This window comes from Ammospiza caudacuta, chromosome 7 (assembly GCF_027887145.1).
Source record: "Ammospiza caudacuta isolate bAmmCau1 chromosome 7, bAmmCau1.pri, whole genome shotgun sequence".
NCBI lineage: Eukaryota > Metazoa > Chordata > Aves > Passeriformes > Passerellidae > Ammospiza > Ammospiza caudacuta.
In genome coordinates, this window is record NC_080599.1 from 24169471 (window position 1) to 24195952 (window position 26482).

Sequence of the window (26482 nt, forward strand, 5' to 3'; positions counted from 1 at the left end):
ACAGAGAACAATTCCTTCTTAATGTATTTTTTTTTGTCTTCTTTTTCATTGAACTGTGTTTCTGAATTCAGCAGGGTGCATTGACTGACCCCAATCCCAATGACAGCTGGTAGAGGGATGCAGCAGGACAGAAGGAAAGGTGTACAGGAGGTGGGTTTTCCTTTATTCCTGACTGTCCTAGGCTGCTACGATTAACTGGCAATAAATTACAGTCATTTTCCCCAAGGGAGCCTGTTTGCCTGTGTGGTGAGAGGTGAGAGCTGTCCCTGTCCTCACGTGACCCTCTTGTCATGTTCTCTCCCTGTGCTGTTGACAGAGCCAAGGTCACCCAGCACCCACCTGCTGCACTTACTCAGCTCATAAACCTCAGGAGCTGAGCACACCTCGCAGAGCAGCAGCCTCCAAACCAGGATTTAAACCTTTGTACAGCTACAGCTGCACCACCTGGATGCTGACAGGAGGTATCCAGGGTGTGGGAGTCACATTTATCACTCCCACTCCCAGGGACACTAAAACTGAGACAAGTGACACCAATAAAGGAAGGGCTTCTATAGAGACAACAGTAATGGGCAGACACCTGAAATAAGAAGGGACTTGAATGAACTGATGGGAAATAAAGGGTCTACCCTCAAACCTCTTTTGCCCCCTTCCCATCACCCTGGGTGGGGAGTTCTTACAGGAAATCTTATTTATCACTCCCACACATGGATTCAAGGAATGACAAAATGGCCTGAGGATGACACAACCATTTACACTGCCCATTCATGAAGAGCTCAAGAAACTCTGGAAAACTTTCTAGAAATACTGGTTATCTGCCCAGCCTGGGCTTGAGGAGACAGAGGTGTGGATGGCCATGCCAGAGGAGTCAGTGCCTCCATGCCACCCATTGTGGGGGACACCACACACACCAGACCTGCCAGCTAAAACTCCTTGAGCACAGGTAGAGTTCAGGGCCTCCAGATGGAAAATGTCACACAAAGCACTTCAGCATATTTCATAAACTTAGATTTGCTCAGATCTCTCAGAGCTGTTCCAGAAAGTCTTGGAAATGCTGATATGGAAAAAAGAACAGCAAAACAAACAAAAACTCTCATGTTGCCCCAGGCCTTCATCACACCACAATGTAAAATTGTTCCCAGAGCACTTCTGGTTCATAACCTGGAGCAAAAACAACAGAAAAAATTAAGGGGAACTCATCAGAAGGGTCAACATCTTGGGAGTGTCCATGAGGAAAATGAAATTCAGGCACCCACCCCAAACAGGGCTTACACATGGTCTGTCACAGCCATCTTCCTGTCCTTGAGACAAAAAACCTGATGGAAAAGTTCAGCAATTCCTTCAACAAGTTTAATTTTTGGCAAATCAGATAAAACCTATATATATATATATATATATATATATATATATATATATAGGTTGGCACAATCAACTGTAAAGCCCTTCAACACTCTCAGCTTCAAGCACCTCCTCACAGTAATTAACACAATCATTCATTTAATCAAGTAGCTGCCAGGCTCCCACAACAGGGAATAAAAATGCTTTTAATTTTCCCAAAAAAAAAAAAAAAGCAACAATCTGTTTTTTCTCATTTTTGGGGATCTGCCAGGACCCCAAGTACCAGCCCTGGGTCCTTGAAACTCGCCCAGAGATGCCTCAGCCTGGGGGTGCCTCAGGCTACTGAGCTCTGGCAGTTGTCTCAGACAAGAAGCCAAGCAGGTTTCAGTGGCCCTACAGCATCACTCTGGCACGTTTTACCAAAATAAAATGTTCTTCCTGAGCAGCTTCTTGATTTTGATGACTTGCTAAGATAAGAGGACTTTTTTGTTTTCTAGAAAAAAAAATACAATTATATTGAAGAATAATATTCAAAGTTTATACTATAGGACCATATTTGATCTAGTGCACAAAGTTGCCATGGCTTTTTTTCCCTGCCCATGTTGCCCACACTGCCTCATGACAGACACCTGCATCCAAGACCTGTGTAAAGCCTTTGTTTTTCCATTTAACTCATCCTCTTACACACACAAACTCATGGGCTCTTTGTTCCACTCTTCCAGCTCCTCTCCTGAAGTCTTCTTATCTAAAGACCACCACATGTATGAAATTATATATATCTGTATCCACACACCACTGCATCTTCCCTGTGTGCTCCTTCCCTTCACCCCACAGGGGATGACAGGCTCACAATTCCCTCTTTTCCCCTTTTCCAGGGCTCCCCTCTCTTCCCTTGTACTTGTGGCTGTTGAACATCCCCCTCTCAAGTAACCCTCCTGCAATTTTAGCATCAACAGCAGATTTCAGTGATGAAAACCCCCTGAAGCAAAGTGCAGGATGGGTGGGTCGGAGCAGCTGATGTATTTTGACCCAAAAGTAGTTTCCAGGAGTTGGGAAACACTTGTATGTCCAATCAGCTGGATGGGAGAGCAGGAGACAAAGGTCATACTCATCCTCCCTGCCCCAGCCTGCAAGCACTGGGAAAAGGGAGAGGTGGCCTGGCAGCAAAGGAGATCTAAGGAAGGAGAAATATTATTTTTGAAAATTCAGCCAATATTCTCTCCCTCTTCCCTCCTTAAGAGCAGAGTTGTTCTTCCTAGTGGTTTCCTGTTCAGCTGTGAAGTCCAGAGGCTCAGCAGCCTCCCAGAAAGAGGAAGAGGTACTGTTGCCATCCATCTCCCCACCACAGGATCTGCTTGACCGTTTGGGTGGGTTTTCTTTTAATGGACTTACATTTTTTTCTGCTTTCTGCACTGACTCAGCAGAGCTGAGGCTCTTTTTATCCCCCACCAAACCACAGCCCTGTGAGGTGGCAGCAATTTCCAGTTTCACTGCACTCACACAGCACTTCTGACCCAGCCAAAAAGCTAATTGTAGGTGTTGCTGGCTTGTAGGCAAATCGTTTACAACTCACTCAGCCCTCCTGGATCAATGAAAGGAGGAGCGGCACATCTGCTCTCTCAGTGAGAGTGAGCACTGACACGGGGACACTGCTTTAGACAGACAGACAGACAGACAGAACTCCACCACCAGCCCACTGACAACCACTTAATGCACTATGAGTCACCAGCTCCCCCTCCCTGCCCAGGCTCACAGGAGAAAAGCAAAATAGAAAGAGAGATACTCACGCATGTCACCAATGGCTCCTTTGGTGACATTTGTGGCTTTCCTTACTGTCACAGTGAATATGTGTGAGTACTGGTGCTCCACCTGAAAGTCAGAGAGTGAGAGGTGATTAAGATCCAGAACCAAGAAACACCCCATCTCTCAAAAGAAGCTTTCATTTTGTCCAAAAACAGAGAGAGAGAAATCACCCAGTCAAAACAAAAGGGAAACTCATACTGGATAGAGCATCCTAAAGCTGAACTGCACCCTGGAGCTTTACCAAGAGGTACCTGCACTGGGGCTGCTGGATTTTCCTGCAGCCACACCTACTAATCTCAACCAACAACACTCCCTCTCACCACAGAACCTGCTCTGAGGCATTTAGTCAGGCAGCAACCACTGAGAACGGCAAGGGAAAAATAAAAATGGGCTTTTTTACAGCTTGTCTTGGTAATTGCCTTCCCCTGCTAAAAAGAATGAGAGGAATTACTTCAAAGTCTGTGTTCTGGAGCAGATAAACGCACAGTGCACACACAAGGGGTAAGAGTGCTATACTTTCTAGTACACATCAATATTCAGTGTGAAAGCAGCCTTGAGACAATGTAAGGAAGATGCAAAGCAAGCTGTTAAAACAGCCACCAGCACCTTTCCTCCACTTTCTGGAGGTTCTTGTTTCCTGCAAAGCTCAAACACACAGCAGGAGCTGTCTGCCTAGGAGCAGGTGTGTCCTCAGCAAACCAGGGAAGTAGAAAAAGACATGAAATTAAGAAACAAAAAGCAAAAGCCTTAATAAAAGAGGTCATTAACTTGGCTGTAGTGTTGCTTTATCTACATGGCCCTGAGTTTGACCAGCCTGCTGGATACCACTGAGAATCACCAGTGCAGACTGCAGGGCAGCCAATACTGCCTTTACAGGGACACAGAGATTGGAAGGAAAAGTGAGGTATTAAAGCTAGGATCAGGTCTCACACCACTGTATATTTTCTATCTTTTCCTAACCACCCACTGGCCTTGTGAAGTACATTAAAATAAACTCACTCACCGGGACCAAAACAACCAGGGAAAAGGCCACCATCAGGAAATTCACTGAAATTAATTTAAAATCATAGACAATACCCTTGCTATGGGGCATGCTTAGTCACACTCTGCCTGGTGTTTTCCTGGTATTTTTTCATCTAGATAACTCCTTTTTTTTTTTTTTTTCCCAGAACTGGTTGTTTCAGCCAAACCTCCTTATTTTGTGTCTACAGCTCACACCCAGAGACCTGAGCCAAACTGGATCCCTCTCATAAGAATAAAGAAAAAAGTTAACATCTCATAGGTTACATAGAATTTTCTGGAAAAAAAAATTTAAAAAAGGAAAAAAGGAAGGCCAAAATGAATCTTCTAAAGACAGCAAAGTGACTTGTGAGTGCTTAAGTGGCATTTGAGTCAGGAGTCAATAAAAAGCACCTCCAGTGACAGCAACACAACTCCTGCAGCAGCCTGAGGTGTGCCAAGGCACGGCCACATCCCTGTGGCAAAGGCTCCAGGAGAAAACACCCACAGCCATGCAGGGTGGGTGGAAAACACCCACACTCTCATAGAGGTGGCCACAGATGACTCCACTGCAGCCCTGCCTGACCCAGACACTGAGTTTATCAGCTTTATCTGGCTGGAATCACCCCCACGCCGTGTCAGCTGCTCCAGGATCTGGCCAGGACAGTCCACCTGGCTCTGGAATTTTCCCCTGGCAGCCACAGGGGTTATCTGGATCCAAGACCAAATGAGCAGGCAAGGAAGAAACTGTGGCAATGCCAGCTGTGGTGCACTGAAACTGTCATGGCACTGCTAGTGGTTCAGCACCACAGGAAAAAGGGAATTCAGACTCTTCCCAGCACTCCCAGTGGGATGCTGGACCTCAAAAGCATCAGACCCAGCAGAGAGGGCTCAGCTCTGGGAACCCAGAGTTCCTAAGGAGCAACATGTATTTCACAGCCTTGCATGGGCTGACATGAAGACATCCCAATGACTGAGTGACATCCATCCCCTTCTGCACTGCAGCTTCCAAGATGAATGAGGGAGAAGGAGGATGAGACTTCTCCCTGAACAAATTTCTGCCTCTGCCAGAGGGGAAAAAGAAGTCCAGAGTTTTCCTCCACAGAAGGGTAAATGGGGATTTTGGTGGGTATCTGGGAAGGGCTAGGAACACAGCTGTGTGAAGTCACCCCAGCTCTGACATTTACCCTGCCCCAAAAACTTTTACAAGCTGTGACTCCCCAGAATCCATGGGCTCTCACTGGCCCCTATTTCCAGCTTGCTGTCTGAAATTGTCCAAAGCTGGTTTATTATCTCCCATTATATTATCTCCCAAGTATGCCAGATTGATAGAGTTGGTTTCACAACTGGCCTCAGTTTCTTCATACAGACTGGAGCATTTCCTTTATCATATCCAACCTTGTAATTAAAAGAAACAGCCCAAAGTACAAACACACCACCCTCCTCCTTTTTCTCAGCTGTCAAGAGAGAGCTTGTCCTCGGTGGAGACCACAAATCAGAGATCATTGAGCATTTAACAGTGAAGAGGAGTTATAATTAAGTGACAAGGATGGGACATGGGTGTGCTGGGCTTAGTTCTCAGCTGATAGATGAAGTTCATGCGCCATTCTGATGTCCCACAGCTCTGGCTGGAAAAGGGGGATACTACACAATATTCCTTGACAACAAGCACTCTGTAAAGTAATTTGCTTGCATCTCCCATATGGCTAAACTCATATGCCTAAGTTCTTGTGCTTACCATCAAAGCAAGGCCAAGACACCACTTCCCAGTTTGCTCTCTTCCCAGCAGCACAGATATCACCCCTATTTCTATTACAAGTTTATAACTGTTTTACTAATGCCTTCACAAAAATTGCTTTTTATTAACTTAAGCAGCAATGTCCATCATTCCAGCTGTTGCACTGCCAAGGAAATTAAGTCTGGTTTAAGACTGGGATCTTCTGAAAGGCATGTGAAAACACAGAGGCCTGGCAAAACAGAAAAGCAGTATCTTCTTTCCCTGTGCCTCACCCAAAACAACACACTGAGGATTACAGTTTTACACAGTTATTAATATTTGGCCATGGTCATACACTTGGAAGAAATTTGCCACTACTGAAATAAAAAATCTCCCTCTTAGTAAAAAAAATAAATACACAGATACACACAGGAAGCTTGAAAGTCTACATCTCTTCTTACACTAAAATAAATGTTTTTCATGCAAATTAAATGCAAGTGGAAATTAGAGCAATTTTCCACTTAGGATGCAGTTTCTAAGGACATCAAAAGGCATAAATGTCCATATTTCAGAAGCATTTTTTATTCGTTTTTCAGAAGGAGCTCTGATGAAGGCCCCTGAAAACACCATGAGAAATGTATTGACTCTGAATGCCCTTACAAATCCAGTCCTTGCTAGTTCAGATGACTAAGCTGCGTTTTCTCAAGTGACTTACGTTCACCTTAAGTCTTGATAAAAATCTGTACAAATACATCAAGTACTTCTGAAAAACAGATTATGGTAAATAAATCACTTAAATATTGCAACACTGAGAAGAGCAACATCCACATTCCTTTAAAAATCTAAGACAGGTTACAAATTTCAAAACCTCACCATTAACTCCAGTGCAAGCTGTCCCTGCCCATGGCAGTGAGGTAGGGTGGGCTTTAAGGTCCTATCCAACTCAATCCATTCTGGGATTCTACAGATTTAAAAAACTCAAATACACTGTCCAAAGTGACACACTTCACACATGTTTCACTTCACTTCCTCTTTTTCCATAAATGTAGAGAGGAAAAGAGAAAAATCAAAAAGTTTTCACCATGCTCTGTCTGAATATGGGTTTTCTGAGTTATGGAAACTCAGGTGGACAGTGTTCACTATTCAATCTACATTTTCCATGACTGCACAGCCACAGTTCAGCATCTCCTGTTTTCACACCTCAGCTCTCCTTTGTTCCTCTCTCACCTTTGAGTGCTTTCCTTGCCCTCAGTAAAATTTCCCCGATTATCTGCTCTGCTGCTCTCATTTAGCTGTCCTTGCACACCAACACACCCCTTCCCACCAGGGGCAGGGACAGAGCCCCAGGATCTCCAGGCACACAGGCGGGTTTTGCCTGCCGCCCTTCCGGCCGTGCCCAGCCAGCCAGGGATTTGCATGGGCTCAAAATCACATTTGTCATATTCCAGAATGCTGAGTCACAGAGCACAGCTCCACCAGGACACGGGCATTCTGTGAGCCAGGCAGGCAGGCAGACTGCACAGGTATTAAATGGGTTTACGTCCTTCATGTTAAGGACACTTGAGCTAACAATGGAGCTGGACAAATGAAAATATTTGCTTGTTTACTTAAGTAATTGATTTTCATGGAGCCCATGCTCTTCTTTCACAGGGTATTATAGTTAAGACAAACTTCAGTGCCCACACACAAATTTTATCTTGAAGTGCTTCTTTCCATTGTTATAATATTTATCCCCCATATCAAAGTAAATGAAGAGGTATTACACAGTTTAATTCTTTGCATTTTTGGAATAGTCAGTTCTGTCTGCACGTGCAGCAGCTTTCTGAACATCCTAATTTATATGTCAGAGTCTTTCATAAAATGAGAAAAAAAAAAGCTTGGAAAACACACAACAGCCAGCGCAAGGACTTCTGGAAAATGCAGAATCCTTCTGAGTAATTTAATGCCAAATATCATTTAAATCCAGTATTTTTGCATTAATGTAAGCCTGCTGCCCATGACTGATCAAAATTGCAATAAAAACTTTCCACAGGATTTCAGTTTTCAAATTAAAAAACTTCAAAGATTCCCATTCACTTTCCAAGCAATTAAAGGATCAGCTCTTGCACAAACAGTGTTGATTCTGGAATTAGCAACAGTTCAGCATTCCCAGGGAGCTATAACTACATTTACTACACACACTTTTTATTTATTATATTACATAGGACAGCTCCATTTTGTTGATTATTGGCATCAAAAAGTCCTTTTATGTAAGTAAGATTTATTAAAATACATAACCGAGTGCCTCAGAAACCTCTCCCATAGAGATACAGATCATTCCAAGCAATCCATCCAGGAGAGGGCATTGATGCTGGGAGGAATTAAGCCAGCATTGTTTTAACACAGACATCACCCTGAGGTTTGTCCTCCCTCCCAGCAGCTCCCAGGACTGGGCAGGGAGTACAAGCCAGTTTGACATCTGCTGGCTGCACACTGGCGTGGAGGATGTGAGCGCATGGGGCACAAACCACAGGGCTGATAAGAGATCGCTTGTAGGAAGCACAGGGAGTATTTTTAGCTGTGTAAAAGTAAAACACTGTGACAAGTGTGTGGCAGCTATCTCTGAGGACACCTCACTGTTGCTGTCAGCCCAGTGCTGTCACGAGAAGCCCCTGATAGGAGCACCCCCAGTGTGCCTCTGTATTTTGGCTTGGGCAGGAATTGCCATCCCAGTGTTGGCTCTGGAAACTCACTTCCAGCTGTGCCGGAAGGTTGAGAGGCTGCTGAGCCACTGAAGGGAGTTCTGCTCCCATTTCCTTCCTCCTACTTCCACTCATCCATGGGCTGAGCTCACCTTGGGCCAGCTGCAACAGCACAGAATGGGATTTCTAACCCTTCCATGGAATTCCAGAGTGCTTTGGGCTGGGAGAGACCCCAAAGCCTGTCCAGTGCCACTCCAGGCAATGGGCAGGGACACCTTCCACTAGCCCAGGCTACTCCCAGCCCTTTCCAACCTGGCATTGGCAACTTCCAGGGATCCAGGGGCAGCCACAGCTTCTCTGGGCACCCTGTGCCAGGGCCTGCCCACCCTCACAGGGAAAGATTTCTCCCTAAGAAATTTTTGTCCATTTTTGTATTGAACAGGTTTTTTGCTCATTCAGCAGGATCCATTGGCTCACTGCCATCCCAAGGGTGTGACAGCTGGGACAAGGATGCAGCAGGAAAACTGGAATAAAGCAGGAAGAAGGGAGCAGGGGCACAGTGTGCTGCTGAGTGGCACAGATCATCTCACTCTGAGTTTGCACAATATATTGTGAGGATTCTCTTTGAACCAACATTAGTGACATACACCAGTTTAAGATCTAAATATCCCAAAATGCCAACTTATCTCTCCATTCACATTCATACTAATGAAAAGGAAAAGAGTACAACCTCCTCCTCCTGCCCCCCTCCCCCCCAAAAAAAACTGCACTGTGAAGAAGAAAAGTAGACATACCATTTCTTCAAGGAAATAGTAACAACTCTAATGTTATGTCCTTATATAGAGTAACTTCCAGCAGAGAAGTCATTATACAAGACAGTGTATATATATCAGAGAAGATAGTGTGTATATAGATATATATATATATAGATATAAAATTCAGTGCTACTTACCACAATGTGTTGATAAGGATCTATGATAGACATTTTTGCCTTAGTTTATTCAAGGCAACTGCCAACTATCTATTTCAAATCCACACAGGAGAGGCTTCCCCTCTTCTCAAAGCAGAGTTCAGTATGAAAGGTCCTTTAACTAATAAATAAAAAAGAAGATATAATTAAAATTAATCTGTTCCTTCTGAACTATATTTTACAGAGCAAATCAGTTACTACTCTTTAGGAAGGTTTTCACAATTAATTTGTTTACCAAGAACTTAATTTCCCATAAACTGTGGAGATATAGGTATTTACCTGCCTGAGCTGGAGAAATTTCTCGTGTTTATTTCCTCTACTTCAGGGTAAGAGCAGGAATCCAGTATCTTAAATTCCAGTCATGCCAGTGTTTCTAGCAGCTCTGCAGATAAACAAAAGAAGAGAGGAATTATATTTATTCTGTAACTACATTGTAGTATTTACGCTACCATGCATTACAGTGCTAGTTGTGACTGCGAGCTCTGCAGGAGCAGCAATACTGCCCTCTGTAAATCCTGGAAGGGAACTCCAGCTGGAGCTCTATGTAACCTCCTGGCCAACTTCCACTGACTGGACATGTTCCAGAGGCTTGGAGGGGCAAACTGCAAATCAGGACTTCATGGCTCTCCCACAGGCTCACCACAGGCCACTGCTTTCTGAGCACTCAGTGAAGATCAGGGGCCACCAGAGGCCTTCAAAGTCAGAACTGTTTTTAACCAACCAAGTACCAGAGGTTACTCTTGTGTGCATCTTTAAAAAACCTGGGGAACTGCTCAACAGGATCAGTTCTCAGATCCAGCTGGACCATCGTCAGACCTGAACCATCAGCAGAAATTTCAAAGTGAAAGGAAGTGAAGCACCATTAGGGGCTTGGTCACAAGGCAATGATTCCTAATGCTCAATTCTGAAACAGCAGGATAAGCCCCAAGCAATTCTATATATCACTCCCAAACTATTGCTCTTGAGCAACTACATGAAGGCATGACAATAAAAATTTAGTTTCATTATGATCACTAGAACATTACAATGTCTTTTCTTTAATCACTGAATCATTAAGGCTGGATAAACCCTCCAAGATTATCAAGTCCAGCCATTAATCCAGCACTGCCAGGTCCATCACTAAACCATGTCCCAAAACACCATAACTCACACGTTTTCTGAATGCTTTCAGAGACAGCAATTCCATCACTTCCCTGGTTATGCCTAACCACCCTTTCCTGTCAGCCCTAATAATAGTTTGAGGGTTGGAATAACCCTGGGTTTATTTATTCATTGTTATCTGAGAAAGTGTGAATAAGAAAGACTTCAGCATTGGAGAATCATGGTAAACATGCCCAGCTATATCATTTCTGGAGGAACTGCTGACATCTTGGAAGGCAATCCAGGAAAGGGAACAGCAGGAGCTACCCAATCACCATAACGGAGAGGAAATTTGCAAAACCAGAAAATACTCATTTCCCTACCACACTTGCTTTGAGAGGATACACAAAACCAAGGCAAGGATACTGCTCTGTCTCAGGAAATAAGAGAACAGGTTAGACCCAGGATGAAAAGCCTGGTTCGAGTTAACGTGCTGCATCCTAAAGGCAGAGTTCCAGTTCTCCAGATGATCCCTCAACTGGTTCAGACATGAGATCATGCTCTCTCTCTCTCCCTACAACCCCCCGCCTCATTTGTTTCGACATCTGCAGGAAGCGCGTTGGTGATGCTGCAGACAACAAAACAGCTTCTTTGGCTGCGGGGCCAGCAGAGTCCCCAAGCGCCATCTGCCCTCCATGGATGAGGCAAGGATCCTGCAGATGGACAAAAACACGACCACGTCATCAGCAACTGCATCCCAACACCCGCGCAGAGCCACGGGCAGGGCTCTCAGAAGGGCCAGGCAGCAAGGAGACCTCGCTCACAAAGCCTGGGATCTCGGGGTCCCACAGGGCTCCAACCACCAGCACTGCAGATCCAGCCCTGCCCATGCCATGGTACTCCAAATGGCAGCTCCTGGCTGCCTGTGTTAATCAGAGTCTCTCAGGATGTGACAAACACAGGCAGGTACCCGAGCACAGGCACCAGTGCCACTTCATGGGCCCAGGGCTGGCAGAGAGACAGCTATCCATGCTCTTCCCAGAGCCCATCTCAAGAGAAAGCAGATGTTTAAGTGACTTGAATACTTAATCCCTTACAGTGGATTTAATTCAGATCAGGTAATTACACCACGCCCTCTGGAAGCTCACACTGCATTACCCACAGAGTTTGGGTAAAGCAAATTTAGAGAATTCTAGATCTAAAAATTGTAGTGTGGCAGAGGAGCCAAATACAGAGCAACCAAGAAATCCTGATCCTCATCAAGAGCCGTGAAAAAAGTCTTGAAGAATGTTTACTGCAAACATCTGCAGCAAACAGAGCTGTAATCCCAAAATTATCTTGCTTAACACTTTCCCCTACATGCTGTCCATCCCACACTGCCTAATGGTAAAAACTTCATGGAATCATAGAATGTCCTGAGTGGGAAGGAACCCCCAAGGATCATCCAGTCTGATTCCTGACCCTGCACAGACACCCCAACAATCCCACCCTGTGCATCCCTGGGAGCATTGTCCAAACCCTCCTGGAGCTCTGGCAGCCTTGGGGCTGTGCCCATTCCCTGGGGAGCCTGGGCAGTGCCAGCACCCTCTGGGGAAGAACCTTTCCTGATATCCAGGAAAACCTTCCTCTGGCCCAGCTCCAGCCCTTCCCTGGGTCCTGTCCCTGGTCACAGGGAGCAGAGATTGGAGGAGCTGCAGACCCCAGTGAGCTCTGCCCTCAGCCTCCTCCTCCCCAGGCTGACCATAATAATTCAGGGCTGTATCACAAGCACACACAAAGTCCTGCCCTTGAGCTGGAGTTGCTGAGCCCCACCTTTGGCAGATGCAGGGGAAGCAGTGCCTCTAAACACATCTTCAAGGACACTGTGACATTACCAACACAGGTTGTTTTGTTTCCCTGATACCTGGTGGTGTCACACCACCTGTGACTGTGCTGTTCCTGGGGCTGACAGCATTCCTTACTAAAGAAAGAGCACCTCAAGGCAGCACCATCACCATTAACTGTTTAACTGTATATTATAGGTAATCAAAGAAGAGATTAAGTTAACTGGAGAACAGAGGGTTGTGTGGAGACCTTTCAGCAGCCTTTCAGGATGTGAAGGGGCCTACAAGGAAGCCAGAGGGGGACTCTGCATCAGAAATTGTGACACAACAAGGTGGAACGGCTTCAAACTGACTGGGGGGAAATTTAGATTCGACATACAGAAGATATTCTTTCCTGTGAGGGTGGGCAGGCCCTGGCACAGGGTGCTCAGAGAAGCTGTGGCTGCCCCTGGATCCCTGGAATTGTCCAAGGCCAGGCTGGACAGGGCTTGGAGCAACCTGGGAAAATATCCCTGCCGATGGCAGGGGGTGGCACTGGATGGACATTAAGGTCCCTTCTAACCCAAATTATTCCATGACCCTCTGATTCTCACTGTTTTATTGGTCAATGCCCCAGTTTACAAATTACACAGCAAACAGGCCACAGTTTAGCCTGGCCCTGTCATGGAGAGGCAGCCTTTCCCTTTCTCCCAGTGCCATAAATCCCAGCCTTGTCATGGAGAGCCAGGATTTCCCGAAGTGCCTAAATCTCACTTACACCCAGGAGTGAACTCTAACCTCTGCCAGGACAAGGGTGTTTCATCGCCAGGCACATTTTCAGACACCATCAGTACCAAGCTATTAGTGGATAGCTGGATCACTCCTTGAGTCAACAGTCTTCTGTGATCTCAGCTCATACTCACTCACTTGAGGTGACAGATGGAAGTGGAGAAGGGATTATTCTCTTGGAAGGCCAACTGTAACACAGTAACTCACAAAAAGAAGCTACACACACATACACATACACAGAGATTATTACTGGAACATTTTCATTCTCAGTACATTCCCACAGATAATTCATTTGTACAGGATATGTCAAAAGATAAGAATAATGAGATTTTTCCCATGCTGAGCACAAGCTTACTCTGGAGTTAGTCTCACCAAGTGGAAAAGCCCTGAAAATGAGTAAACGCAGCATAATATAAATATCATTGCCAGAATACGTCTTCACAAGTGTAAGAAAAATCATTAGAGGGAGGTTGTTTATATTAAGCTGTCCAATTCTTCTTAAAAAATCAAAGACAGGAACAACTTTAAATATAATAAGTGTGACTCACCAGCACAGTCATTAACTTTCAATCTATCAGAAGAGTAAGGGGTAGAGAATAAGCTAAGTAATGACTCAGACTTTTTGTATGAATGTCACCCTCCATTTCTATCAAATCAGATTACAGCATTTTATTTGGTTAGATTGATCCTGTGATTGTATAACAGAAATAACAAATACTCTGTTTCTACATGACTTTGTCTAGCATCCTGGAAAATCACTGTAATGTTATTTCTTAATTTAGGGCTTCCCACACAAGGAGGAAGGATTACCTCTGCTCCATGTAGAGCCCCCATCACTCCACTTCCACCACAAATGGAAAAGTAGATGCTCTGCTGGCATGCCAAGCAGACCAATGGGCCAAGGCCAAAGGGATGAGGGTCAACAAGGACAAGTGCTGGGTGCTGGCCTTTGGTCACCCCAACCCCCTGCAGCTCCAGGCTGAGGGGAAGAGTGGCTGGAAAGCTGCAAGAGGCCCTGGGGGTGTTGGGGACAGAACTTACAAGAGAGCCCAGGTGTGCCCAGGTGGAGCAGAGGCCAATGGCCCCTGGGCTGTGCCAGCCCTGGTGTGGGCACGGGCCCAGGGCAGTGGCTGTGCCCTGTGCTGGCCCTGCTGAGGGCCCTCGAGTGCTGGGTCCAGTTCTGGCCCTCGTGGCCAGAGAGGCCTTGAGGGGCTGGAGCGTGTCCAGGGAAGGGAACAGAGCTGGGGAAGGGTCTGGAGCACCAGGAGGGGCTGAGGGAGCTGGAAAGGGGCTCAGCGTGGAGAAAAGGAGGCTGAGGGGGGACCTTGTGGCTCTGCACAGCTCCTGACAGGAGGGAACAGCCGGGGGGGGGTCAGGCTGTGCTGCCAGGAACAGGGACAGGAGGAGAGGGAACGGCCTCAGGATGTGAGGTTGGACATCGGGAGGAACTTCTTCATGGAAAAGGCTGTGAGACATTGGAATGGAGTCCCCATCCCTGGAGTTGTCCAAGGAACTGCTCTGGGCTGGTGACAAGGTGGGGATCAGTCACAGGCCTTTTCCAACCCCAGTGATTCCGTAGTTCTGTGACTGCTCTCCCCATGCTAAGGAAGTGTGGGTGGGAGGAAGGATTCTGAGCAGAGGGGCAAAAAGTTCAACCTTTGTGCCACATTTTTGAAGGACACTGTGAGGTGAAGCTTGTCAAGGAAGTTGACACAGCATAGCTAGACAGGAGATTTTAAGATCTGACTTCCTGCTATAGGGGAGGTAATAGATGAAGAGATAGTGAATCTTTTTTTAAAGATGACTTGTCAGCCTGCTAGCAATTACTGAAAGTATAGGTGACACAGCAACAGTGGAGGGAGGGCTGTAAACACTCTAGCAGGGCTGAAACTCTGGAAAAGTCCCAACAATCACCACCAGTGTAAAGTTTCTCCTTTTCTAGTGCTGAAGGCTACTTCAGAGGTCAAAAGTGAGGAAAACAGAAGTTGCAAAATTATCAGGCCACAGATATGCTCCATGATACACAATGCAAGGCTTGGTGAGTCAAGGGCATCAGACATGGTCCTTTAATAAACTTGAATTAGGCTGGATTAAAACCATCCTCCTTATCTTATATTCTGCAAGGAATGGCCTCCTCAACAGGAATATTCTAGAGGCTGGAAGCATCTCTGCCTGAATCCCCACAACTGTGTCTCATTGGCCATGGAAGTGCCCTGGATTGAAAACCAAGCCAAGTGCTGTAGTTTCCCCATAGGCAGCATCTGCAAGAATGAGGAAGAGGCAACTGATTCAGGGCAGAATGGTTTATGTTACAATTATCCTGCTTACACAAAGGGGACTTAACAAGAACCACTCGCTGCAACAGCCTTTGAGGTTATGAGAAAAACCCATGTCCCCATATGTGAACTCGCTGTATGGCAAACTCACAGAAGGATGTTCAAGTGGAACTGAGTAAATTCAAAGTAAGGAGTTCATTTATTCAAGGAATGAAAGAGCTCCTTGAGTTTATACCTTTAAATAACTGTTCTTCAACATCCTATTTCACTTCAACTGAAATTGCAGTGGAAATAAAAAAACAGCCTTGAGAAAGAACAACAAACTCAGCTGAGAGATGCCAAGAATACTCTTTAAAAATGGCAACAATCACTATCCTTGCTACAGAAATAAAAGCCACAAGGCAGAGTCTCAAAAGTGGTCAAAAAACCTCAGGCAGCTGACCAGTAATCCCCACTGCGTGGGTCAGGCTTATGTGGGAAGCAGCTCACTTGTTTTCCAGCAAGAAAGCCAAGAAACAAAGAGGAACATGAAAAATCTGACAAATTCCATTAAAAACAATTATTAGGATATAGACCTAAACCAATCAGAATGCACGACTCAAACCCACCTCTGCAGGTAATTTACTATGAGCACAGTGCAATTAGGAAAAGCAGATGGGAAAATGCCCAACATTTCTATACAGTAGGAATTTGGGACCTAGTTATTCTACAAATAAACTTTCCATCATATAATCCTGGAATTCCAATCCTGGTGGGTTGGAAGGGACCTTAAAGCCCATCCAGTGCCACCCCTTGCCACAGGCAGGGACATCTCCCACTATCCCAGGTTGCTCCAAGCCTTGTCCAACCTGATCTTGGACACTTCCAGGAATGTTTGACAGTTATTTTTGAGGAGTATTTTCACTTTTGGAAGCCCAGCTTAAGACTCACTTTTGAATTTCAAGATATTGGCTGCCCCAAGTACCTAGAGCCAGGCTCTCTGAAATGGAAAAACTCACTGCCAGTGGCAGCTTCCAAAGTCTTGCCAAGAATGCAAACACTTATGCAAGAACTCCTAAAACTAAAGATAGACATCTCAACTGCAACACCTGACTGGGCAGAGCTTTTTGTTGACTATATTCCTTTAAAGCTCATGTGAAGGGGGAAAAGAGAGGGAAAAAACCTCCCCTGCCTGCCTTTCTTACCTGGAGTATTGGCAAAACTTTCCACTTGCTCTGCTGCACTGTGGTCAAGAGCTGCTGCCTGCCAAAACCTCAGGATCCCCCTTCCAGAAGCCTCACTGGTACCGTGGCAAGAACTGCTGCTGCATGATTGAGAGCTCTAGAATCAGCCTCCAAAAATCTCATTCCAAACCCATCCCTGTTCCTTGGGGACAGCACCGAGCTCAGCCAACTTCTAAGTATTTCTGAGCCAATGCCTTTTAAAGATTCTATTAAAATCATGAGGGTTTGCTTCTTGCACATCTTTAACTTATCCACGCCTTCATTCCCCTTCTTTTCCTTCCCTGCTCTAAAGTAGGGATGGTTTAAAAACAGAATTTCTAGGGAAAACATTAGAATAAGCTTTTATTTAAGTATTTATTGGGTTTTGTGGGAGAATCCAATATGCAAAGGTGCCTGATGCACTCAGGCTTCACCTGAGGCAGCTGATAGTCCTTCTGCACTACAGTTATGCAGCGGTTTCACACAAAACCCCCAAAAAACAGCTAAAAACGGAACAAGCTGGTAAAATTTAACAGCTAGCTTCTGGTCAGCAATGCACGTAAAACAAATTTAGCTGACCTTAAGGTCAATATTTCCTTTCAATATCTTTTTCAGTTCAGCTGGGGATTTCCTGGCATTTTGGCACAGGCTGCAGCCCCAGCCAGGCTGCTGGCACTGCCAGGCAGGAGGAAGGGCTGCACTCACAAGGTATGTTTTGTCATCTCCCACTCGTCATGTCTGCACAACGTGACTCAACTTTCTGGTTTTGGGCTCCTCACTCCAAACACGAACTCTGGTCACCATCTGCAGCCAAGGGGACAATTGTGCAGCACTTCCTTTGGTTCTATGGTCAGCACTTAAAGCATGACAAAACTGGAGTGACTCAAGGAAATCTGTCTGGACTTTCTAGTAAAAGTAGTGATGAACAAACTTCTGACACTGACATTTTTCAACCTCTTTGAATGCTGAGAGTAAAATTTATATGTTAATATTTCATGGCTATTGACAAGCTGGAGTCTGAGTAAGTAGCATAAATATATGTTTTGCACACAGACACAAAGACAAACATAGACATGCCCAACACATATATTACATTTTTGAGAGGAGAAATTAAGTACTTCCATAACAGTGATCTTTGTCTTGTATCCAACTCTTGGCTGCTGAGCAAAGCCAGACCTGGAGCAAGCCCCACCTGGCTCCACAGAGCCAAGCAGACCTTCAGCCAGCTGTTAGACAGAATCCCAGACTGGCCTGGGTTGGAATGGGCCTTAATGACCATCTCATTCCACCCACAGGGATGCCACTCACTATCCCTGCTTGCTCCAAGCCCCATCCCTGCTGGTCTTGGGTATCTCCAGGGATGGGGCAGCCCCAACTCTCAGGAGCAAGCAGCTCCTGAGCTGCCAGCTTGTGTTTGAAGGCGACCTCATCTTGGCACAACATTTGCACAGGGGTTTGATTTTCTGCACCAGGCTTGGCAGGGCTCTCCTCCACCCTGTCCTGCTGGAGAGGGCGAGCAGGGGCACCTTCCTGCTCAGAGACCACACTGCGACCGGCGCCTCATGCCCCTGCCCCAGCTCCTTCCTCTTCCTGTGCCGTGGGCTCACAACTTCCCCAAGCTCTCTGGTCCCTGGGAAGCTCTGCCAGCCCTGCCCTGCCCTGCCAACCAGACCCTGCTCCTGCTTTGTTCCAAGGGCTTCTGTTTCCTGCCCCACCATTCCAGATGGATTCAGAGTGCCAACAGGGAGAACACTGAGCTGTGGCACGAGCTACAGTGCCACCCCTGCTGATTTAGGATGAAAGCTTTGAGACAGGTGCTGCTTCATTTTTAGAGAACTATCTAACTCTTATCCACACCGACACACAGTCAAGCCCTGAGAGGATAAAGGACTGAAGCCACTACAAACAAATTCCCAACTAAGGCTTTGGAGATGGATCAAGACTGAAAAGAATATCTTTACACAATTCTTGGAAAATTTTCTCTATAATACACACACACAAAAAAAAATTCTCTTTACTGTAATGTGATTCCACCAGTACCAGGAGGTAAATTCCATCAGTGGTTACACAAAACAGAAAAAACCCACAGAAGTAACAAAACCCATAAAAACACAGTAACTTAAACATGGATTTCAGGAGAGTGATACAATAACTCTCAATCACTAAGGAGCCACAATGACTTCAAAAGTAAAAGGACAGTAATCAAAGGGAGGAAGAAACCCCAAATTTACATATCCCCTTGTTAAAAGACCTTTGCAAAATCTGGGACACAAGGGGGACTTTCATGCTCCTCTCTGAGGCACAGGGGATTGGTTCAGGAAACTTAAATGAACTATGACTACTCTCTTACCAAACTACCTAAGCTTCTAATTTAACTATTTCTTAAGACACCGAGGGCTTACTCCCTTCCTTGCCAACTCAAACTCTCTCTCAGCATATGAAACACCCATGGATGTGTTGGCTCTGTGGTGAAAGGGAAATGACCGACACATTACAGGGCAGAGAGTTCACAGTGCAGGTGTTTGACCACTTTTCAAGAAACTTTCTATAAATAAAATGTCCATTTGTCAAAGCACAAAGTTGTCAGAAGTGAGCTACATCAGTTTAAATAAAACTCTTTGGGGGAGAGTTTAACCCTAAAATCAGCTCTTAAATGAAAACAGCCACTAAGTGGCCAGGAAAGGTCACTCAGCTCGGGGAGAAGACCTTGCCCTGCCCACACCATTCCTTTCAGATGGTGATTTTCATTCAGATTTGACTTAATGCCTTGGAAGAAGTTATTTAATCTCACAGAACCATAGAAGGTTTGAAGGGACCTTAAAGCCCATTCAGTGCCACCCTGTGCCATGGGCAGAAACATCTCCCACTATCCCAGGTTGCTCCATGCCCTGTCCAACCTGGCCTTGGACACTGCCAGGGATCCAGGGGCAGCCACAGCTTCTCTGAGCACCCTGTGCCAGGGCCTGCCCATCCTCACAGGGAAGGATTTATAATATCCAATATAATTTTCTCTGTTTCAAAAACACCCTCATAAAAATTTAACCTGCATTCTCCAGGCCACAGGGGAGTTGAAGAGCTCATTGAATAGCACACTGAGTCAATGAATTTGGGATTCTTGGAAAAAGGAATTTAAGTTTAAAAAGCAAAACAACACTTGGAAGCATGTCCCAGCTGAATGCAATCATCACCAAAAAAACTTGTGTGGACATGTGCTGTTCCAAGTGGAAAATGCCAGAGAAATGCAACATGTTGGCAGGCTTTGCCATTAGCAAAGAGCTGGTTCTCATTACCATCAGCACAGGCTTCACAGCAGCTCCCTAAGGGAACCTCACAGTGCCTGGGAAAAGCAGGGACTCTGAGAATATCATCACTGAAACAAACACACACCCATAAAAACACTCTGGATTTAGGGAAAGCCAGGACCTGCTTCCCAGCACACTCTCTCAGATGCTGTAGAAGCTCTGCTCCCATTTTTTAAAGTTTTTCACCAGCACTGTCCTTAAATCACAGCTGTAGGTCTTTGGCACAGTGAAAACTACTTTTTCTTCACAATACAACAGTCCAAAACCACCAGGCTTGTGAAAATTAGAGTCCTGCCTTTATCAGGAGATAAAGGGGTGTTATTAGACATTCATTATCCATCTGCTTGGATTAAGGAGGAAAAGGATTCAGAACAGCAGCACATGAATAGTTAGTTCTGTATTTTATAGAAATTGTCTAGGACAAGAGAGGGCCACTATTGCAATGTTCACTTCAACACACACCCATACTGATTAAATTAAAGAACAGATGTGCCTCAAAAGTCTTTCAAAATTCTCAATTATAGGCTTCTTTCTGTTTTGAAAAACAAAACACAAGAGGATCAACCATAAAATTTCCATTTATTCACATTCCACAACCACCTTCTCCCCAAAATGTAGTTATATGTTGTTCCTTCCAGTAATGCCAGACCAGGCAGCAGCTGCTGGCTTTGCATAGAGCTCCAGTTTTGCATGTGAGGTCCAAAGGCACAGTTTTTGGGATGGAGCATGCAAAGTGCTGGTGCATGCCACAGCCAGAAATGCTCCCTGATCAGTGCAATCACCCACAGGTGCTGTTTGCTTTCCCCTGAGATGGGACAGAATGAAACCTCTGCTTGGGGGTATTTGTTTGTTAACATCCACTTGACAGTACAGTGAGTTAAATGCATGAGAAACACAGTTTTAGTAATTAAATCCTATTTATAATCTCTACCCTTGAGAAATAGACATGGTAGAGGGGCAGGGAAGCACCACAAATTAGAAGTAATTTCACAACAAATGTTAAGGCTAAATCTTTCTATTTCATGGTCTGGCCAAGGCCATGGAGCAGATGGGATGAGACAGCCTGGACATGTGCATCCAATTCTTACTCCACCTATCCCAACATTCCACTTATCAGTCCTGTCCTTCATGCATGTTTAGTAAAATGCAATCCCTTGGGGGTTGGGACTGCCCCTAACTGGAAGAAATACGCATTTGTACATATCTTATTATAAGATCTGTGTGTGTGCATAAATAAGGACCTTTATAATCCCAGTAAATAGAAAAGGATAATTTATTACAGAAGTGCACATTCCTACCCATCTTGGCAAAGGATATGAGCACTGATAATATTAATAGGAAAAGAAATTAGTCTTACTGATTTATGCTGAAATCATTCTAAGGAAAATACCAGATGAATATCAAAAATTAGTCAGTTCAACAGCTTTACTATCAGGTAACCACAAAAAAAACACAGATGCGACTAATACATCTCAAATAGTTCAGAACTTGTCTATGTGAAAGCTTTTGACCATTTGTTTTGTGTCTCCTTCCTAAAGCTGCATATTTAGGGAAGCTGGAAAGAAAATTATTTTTGTTTGCAGGCTTAGCTGTATTTTTAAATACTTTCAGCATCCTACGCTGAAGCAATGCTGTTAGCAGGAGAAAAAGCAGCTCTGTATGTTTCTCTCCAAGCCACCAGTGCTACCACTCATCTGGAAGGAGATTAAACATCACAACTAAAGAGGGTTTGCCAGCAGAGCTGTGCAGCCTGGACAGCAGCCCAGTGCTCAGAGACAGCACAGGCCCCTCAGCCAGCTCCAGCACCAACCCCAGAGACTGTGCCCCTTGCACAGAGCAAAAGGCACTCCCAGAGCATCACCTCTGTGCTCTGAGAGATATCTCTTTGGAATCACTTCATCATGGAAGCACCTGCTTTTCCTCCAGGGATCGCTTAAAGAGTCTGGGACACTCCCACGCTGACTCCCACTCTGGCTGTTTGTCAGTCCAGAGCCCAAAAACATCCTTCCCTACATGTGCTGAGAGTCTTGGAATGACCAGCACGCAGCAGAAGCGTAGGCAGAGAGGAAAGTGCCATCCCCACAGCCCACTCTCTGGCAAAGGAAAACACCTGGGAGAAAAGCTGCAGTGTCTGTGTCCCCTAGCACTGCTGCCAGCTGAGACAGGACCAGCACAGGCTGAGGAAGCACCACTGCTGGCAGCCCACAATGAACCCATGAGAAGATTAGTCAAATCTGTACATCTATCAATATATGGTTGGTATTTTCCCCTCATTAAAAATATTGGCTTATTTTTTACAGAAACTGTGTCATTCTATATAATATCACAGAAGCCCAGAGTGATTTGGGTTGGAATGGACATCAAAGCCCACCTAGTGCCACCCCTGCCATGGGCAGGGACACCTTCTACCAGCCCAGGCTGCTCCAAGTCCCATCCAACCTGGCCTTGGACACCTCCATAATATGTTCAAATGGGAGAACTAATAGATATTTCTAAAAAAATGTCCATGGAGTCTCACTTGCAATATCACCACAATATTTTTCATTTAAAAAAAAATTAGAGTAAAGTTTAAATGTTCACTAGATCCTTTTGTTTTCCCCATAATCTATTAAAAAATATTGGAAGCTTTTGGTGTTTAGTTTGGTCCTGTTTTGGGGACCACTTTGCCCTGTCCTAGAGCCCACCTCCCATCCCTGCCTCATGGGCTGAGTAACTCTGCTCCAGACGTTGACACACAGGCTACTGGAAATTGGTACAGTCAGGAAATTTGGGTCATGTCTCTGAGGTAAACAGTAAATGAAAATCCTCAGGAAAGTCTGAATACCAAGGTGATGAGGGGCTGATTTTTTCTTATTTTTAAAAAAGGAAGAATTCTTTTGAAAGTATTCTGTTACTACATCACGTTATTATAACCCAGGGCAGCAATGAGGTCATTTCCATTACCAAAGCAGGTTCTGGGATTTGTTTTTCAGACTACTGAGAAAGACACAGTTATATCAGTGCCACAGCAAACCCAGACAAGAGTTCATCACCTCACAGCAAGATCCTGCTGCCCCTGCTCACCAAATCAAAGACAAGTCCTTCCACAAATTATGTGCAGCTTCTCCTTGGAAAGAGACAAATGAAATAACACCAGACCAAGGCAGACTCAGTTTAAAAGTGTGTTCCATGAGTGGCCCCCAGGCTTTAACTGGAAGCTGAATCCTTAGCTGAACCAGAGCTGTAGGGAAGGACCCGCTTTTATAGTTTAAATCATGTCCAGACTGTGAGGCACCAATATTTTTGACACCAACTTGCCCATCAATGTCAACTAAACAATTAGTTAAGAATTCAGTTTTGCTCCCTCAAGACCACTCCCCTTCCTCAGATATGGAGGATACGTGCCCTGAAGGATAGGGAGACTCTGCTCCATAGCAGTATTATGTATCAGGTAAAAAATAAATTGGAATGTAATCTCTCAACTCCATATTCACACAGGCCATACCATACTGTAAAGCTTTTACCTCCTGGGCTAGAAATTTTCCAGGGACAACAAAGTATTTTCTCATACATTGTAGTCACTTTTAATACACTTGAACTTCTGGATACAAGGGAGACACCTCCTTCTCTGGATACTATTTGTTGCTCTCCCTGGTATTTTCCAAGCCATTCAATTAACTTCATGTGATCTGAATTCTCAGTTCCCAAATCTCCAGTTCCACTGCCAAGGCTGCCCCGTTCCAACCTCCATGGAAGTCACCGAGGTTGCCACATCCCTGGATATTGCACATCAATTCAAACACCCCAACAGAGCCATTCCCATTACTCCTGCAGCTGTGTGCACCCAGAAGGCCATTTCTGCATTGCACTTGTGTCAGCCCTTGGCATTGTCAGAAGAACTGAGGTTATCCAAAGTGTCACTGAAGTTTGCTCAATGGCTTTGCAGGAATACTTCTGAGGGAAACACTCAGTGCTCACCCCATGCTCGTGATTTTTCCCCTTTGTAGGATGAAAATTCACAAACTGAAGGGAAAAACTAGGGAAAAACCTGAAATACTTCCCATTCTAGCTGGTTTAGGCCAACTGGCAGAAGTAACCTATTTAAAGTGCTGTGAAAATTATAATCATGATAACAATGTTCAATAGAACATATTCAAGTTAAATATGCAACCCTAGTGATGCACTAGCATTGGAGAACTTTTTTTTTTTTTTGGCTTTTTTTCTAATTTTTTTAAGAAAAACAAGTCATAAACAACACTTGGTGCCAAGAGTCAAACTGGTGTTTTTCCAGTGCAGACTGGCCATGCAGGAGAGATTAATTTATGTGATTCAAGCACAAATCAATATTTGCATTTCTCTTTTGTTATGGATCCCTGCCATAGGAGAACACGAGAGTGCAGAAAGGTGGACAGGGCCAACGTGAAGGTTTGAAGAGATGACAGTGCTAGAAGAGCATTATCTCTACACCATATATTGAAAACCTCTCACTAACGAAAATAACCACATCAGTTTTAGATTCATGCTTTCTGTCTGGAATCCTCAGCAGGCTGAACAGCTCTGGGTAACCACAAAGCAGCTGATCCCCTGCATCAACAGCTTCACGTGAATCTCACCCTACTGAGCTGCAGAACAGCATCTTCTGCCAGGTACATCCACTGCAGTTACAGGTCCTACCCACAGCACTGCTCCTCCCTTGGGGCTGGAGCTGGAACCAGAGTCTGCATCCCGTCATCCACATGGGAAATTCCGCACTCAGCAGTTCGGGCTGCCGAAGGGATTTTCCCCAAAGTGAAGGCACAAGGTCGAGCTCTGGGCAGGGGTCAGGCAGCCCCAGCAGCTCCCGCTCACCAGAGAAGGGGACAAAGCCCATGCAAAGCTGGGGGAGCACAGAACTGATCACAGAACTGATCCCACCGCTGGGGCAGCAGCGCTGCACAGGTGCAGCAGGGCTGGGCACAGCAAATACCCTGCACCTGTGAGTGTGGGAATCCCAAAGAGGCACAGGGAACCCCATGGAACCGGGCTTGGAGCAGCCTGGGTTAGTGCAAGGTGTCCCTACGCAGGGCAGTGGGTGGGACTGGATGGGCTTTAGGGTCTTTTCCAACCCAAACCATTCCGTGACTTTGGTCCGTGACCACACCAATGTAAGTGAACAGAAACCTGCTAAAGGCCGTGAGCAGGAACTCTTACAGACATTCCTCTCGCATCGGACCCAAGAGAAAAGCTGCTCTCGCAGACACTTTGCGAAATGTTCCCTCGGCAGCCGCCCTGCCGCACTTCCCCACGGCTCGCACGGCCGAACGCTTCACCGCCTGCCAGTACCCGTGTCCGTGCCAGCCGGGGACAGGGGCCGGGCACGCACCCCCGCCCCGGCCGGGATGGAGCTGCGGACCCGTGCAGGGACCCCGCGGTCCCGCTCCCGCACCGCTCCCCCGCGCTGCCGCCCCCGTACCTCTCGGAGCCCCCTCCGCGGAGCAGAGCGGGCCGGGGCTGTCCGCGCAGGGACTGCTCCCCGCGGGGGCTCCGCCAGCCCCGTCCCGTCCCGCCGCGGGGGCGGCTCCGCTCCGGCCCCGTTGCCGGCACCGCTCCCGCCCGCCCTGCGACCGCTGGAGCCGCGGTGAGCCCCGCTCCCACCCCGCGCTTACGGCTGCCGGGCTCCGCCGGGCGCGTCCCGCTCCGCTCCGCTCCGCTCCCGCCGCGGGCCACTCCGCGCTCCGGGCGGGGAGGGGCCCGGGCCGCCACCGCCTCTTAAGGAGGATCCAGGCGGCGGCCGGGGCCGTGGGGACAGAGCTGAGAGGGGGACAGGGGCTGTGCGGGGACAAGGGGTGAGCGGGGACAGCGGCTGCGAGAGGGGACAGCGGCTGCGAGAGGGGACAGCGGCGGGGCTGCGGCGGCTCCGTCACTCCGGGCGCTGCGGTGCCCGGGCCGAGGGGACGGAGGAGCCCCGAGCGCTGCCGTGGGGAGCGCTTGGCCGGAGCCGGAGCGAGCGACTGATGTGGTAGAAAACAGTAATCAGATAAATGGAATATGCATTAAAATATCCCTTGCGTTAAAAAGCCCTTGCTGTCGCGGCAGCGGTGGATGTTACTGTGGGAATGTGCCTCTCTCAAGGTGTTTGATTCAGCAGATGTGACCACACAACACTTTCATGCTCTTCAAGTACCTCGTGAACGTTTGCACGCATAACACTTTCACTTACAGACTCTTGGTTTTGAAAGGACGGGTGTTGAAACAGCGGTGACTGTGCCCTGTGAACCTCGGCCAGGTCCACCAAGGTGTGGCTTGACCACTCAGTCCCCTTTGGTCCACTTTACACTTCCATCCAAAAAGTGGAATTTGAAGTCATTTTTAATTCTATCACTTTTGCTCTTTGTGATGATTACCTTAGAATTCTCTTCCACTCATTCACGTTTTTCTGTTTTGCTTTAACAGATTTGAAATTGAAGTGTTTTGAAATATACCGAAATTGGTAAATTTCTTTCTAAATTGTATTGTATTATTTGCTGCATTGTTTCCTGCTAAACAGGGAGTGGCCTTAAACTGAAGG

At 46.2% G+C, this 26482-nt stretch overlaps 1 protein-coding gene across 1 annotated transcript in view; it reads right to left on the reverse strand.

Moving 5' to 3' along the window:
• PLA2G4A (phospholipase A2 group IVA) overlaps window positions 1–25621 on the reverse strand; it is a 68127-nt gene extending 42506 nt beyond the window's left edge. The window contains exons 1-4 of the mRNA XM_058808567.1: window positions 25581–25621; window positions 9785–9887; window positions 9488–9626; window positions 3123–3204 (exon numbers count right to left, since the gene is read on the reverse strand). Of these exons, the coding sequence (XP_058664550.1) occupies window positions 3123–3204; window positions 9488–9520 (115 nt within the window). The 5' untranslated portion in view covers window positions 9521–9626; window positions 9785–9887; window positions 25581–25621. The remainder of the gene's footprint in view (window positions 1–3122; window positions 3205–9487; window positions 9627–9784; window positions 9888–25580) is intronic.
• Between the last annotated feature and the right edge of the window lie 861 nt (window positions 25622–26482).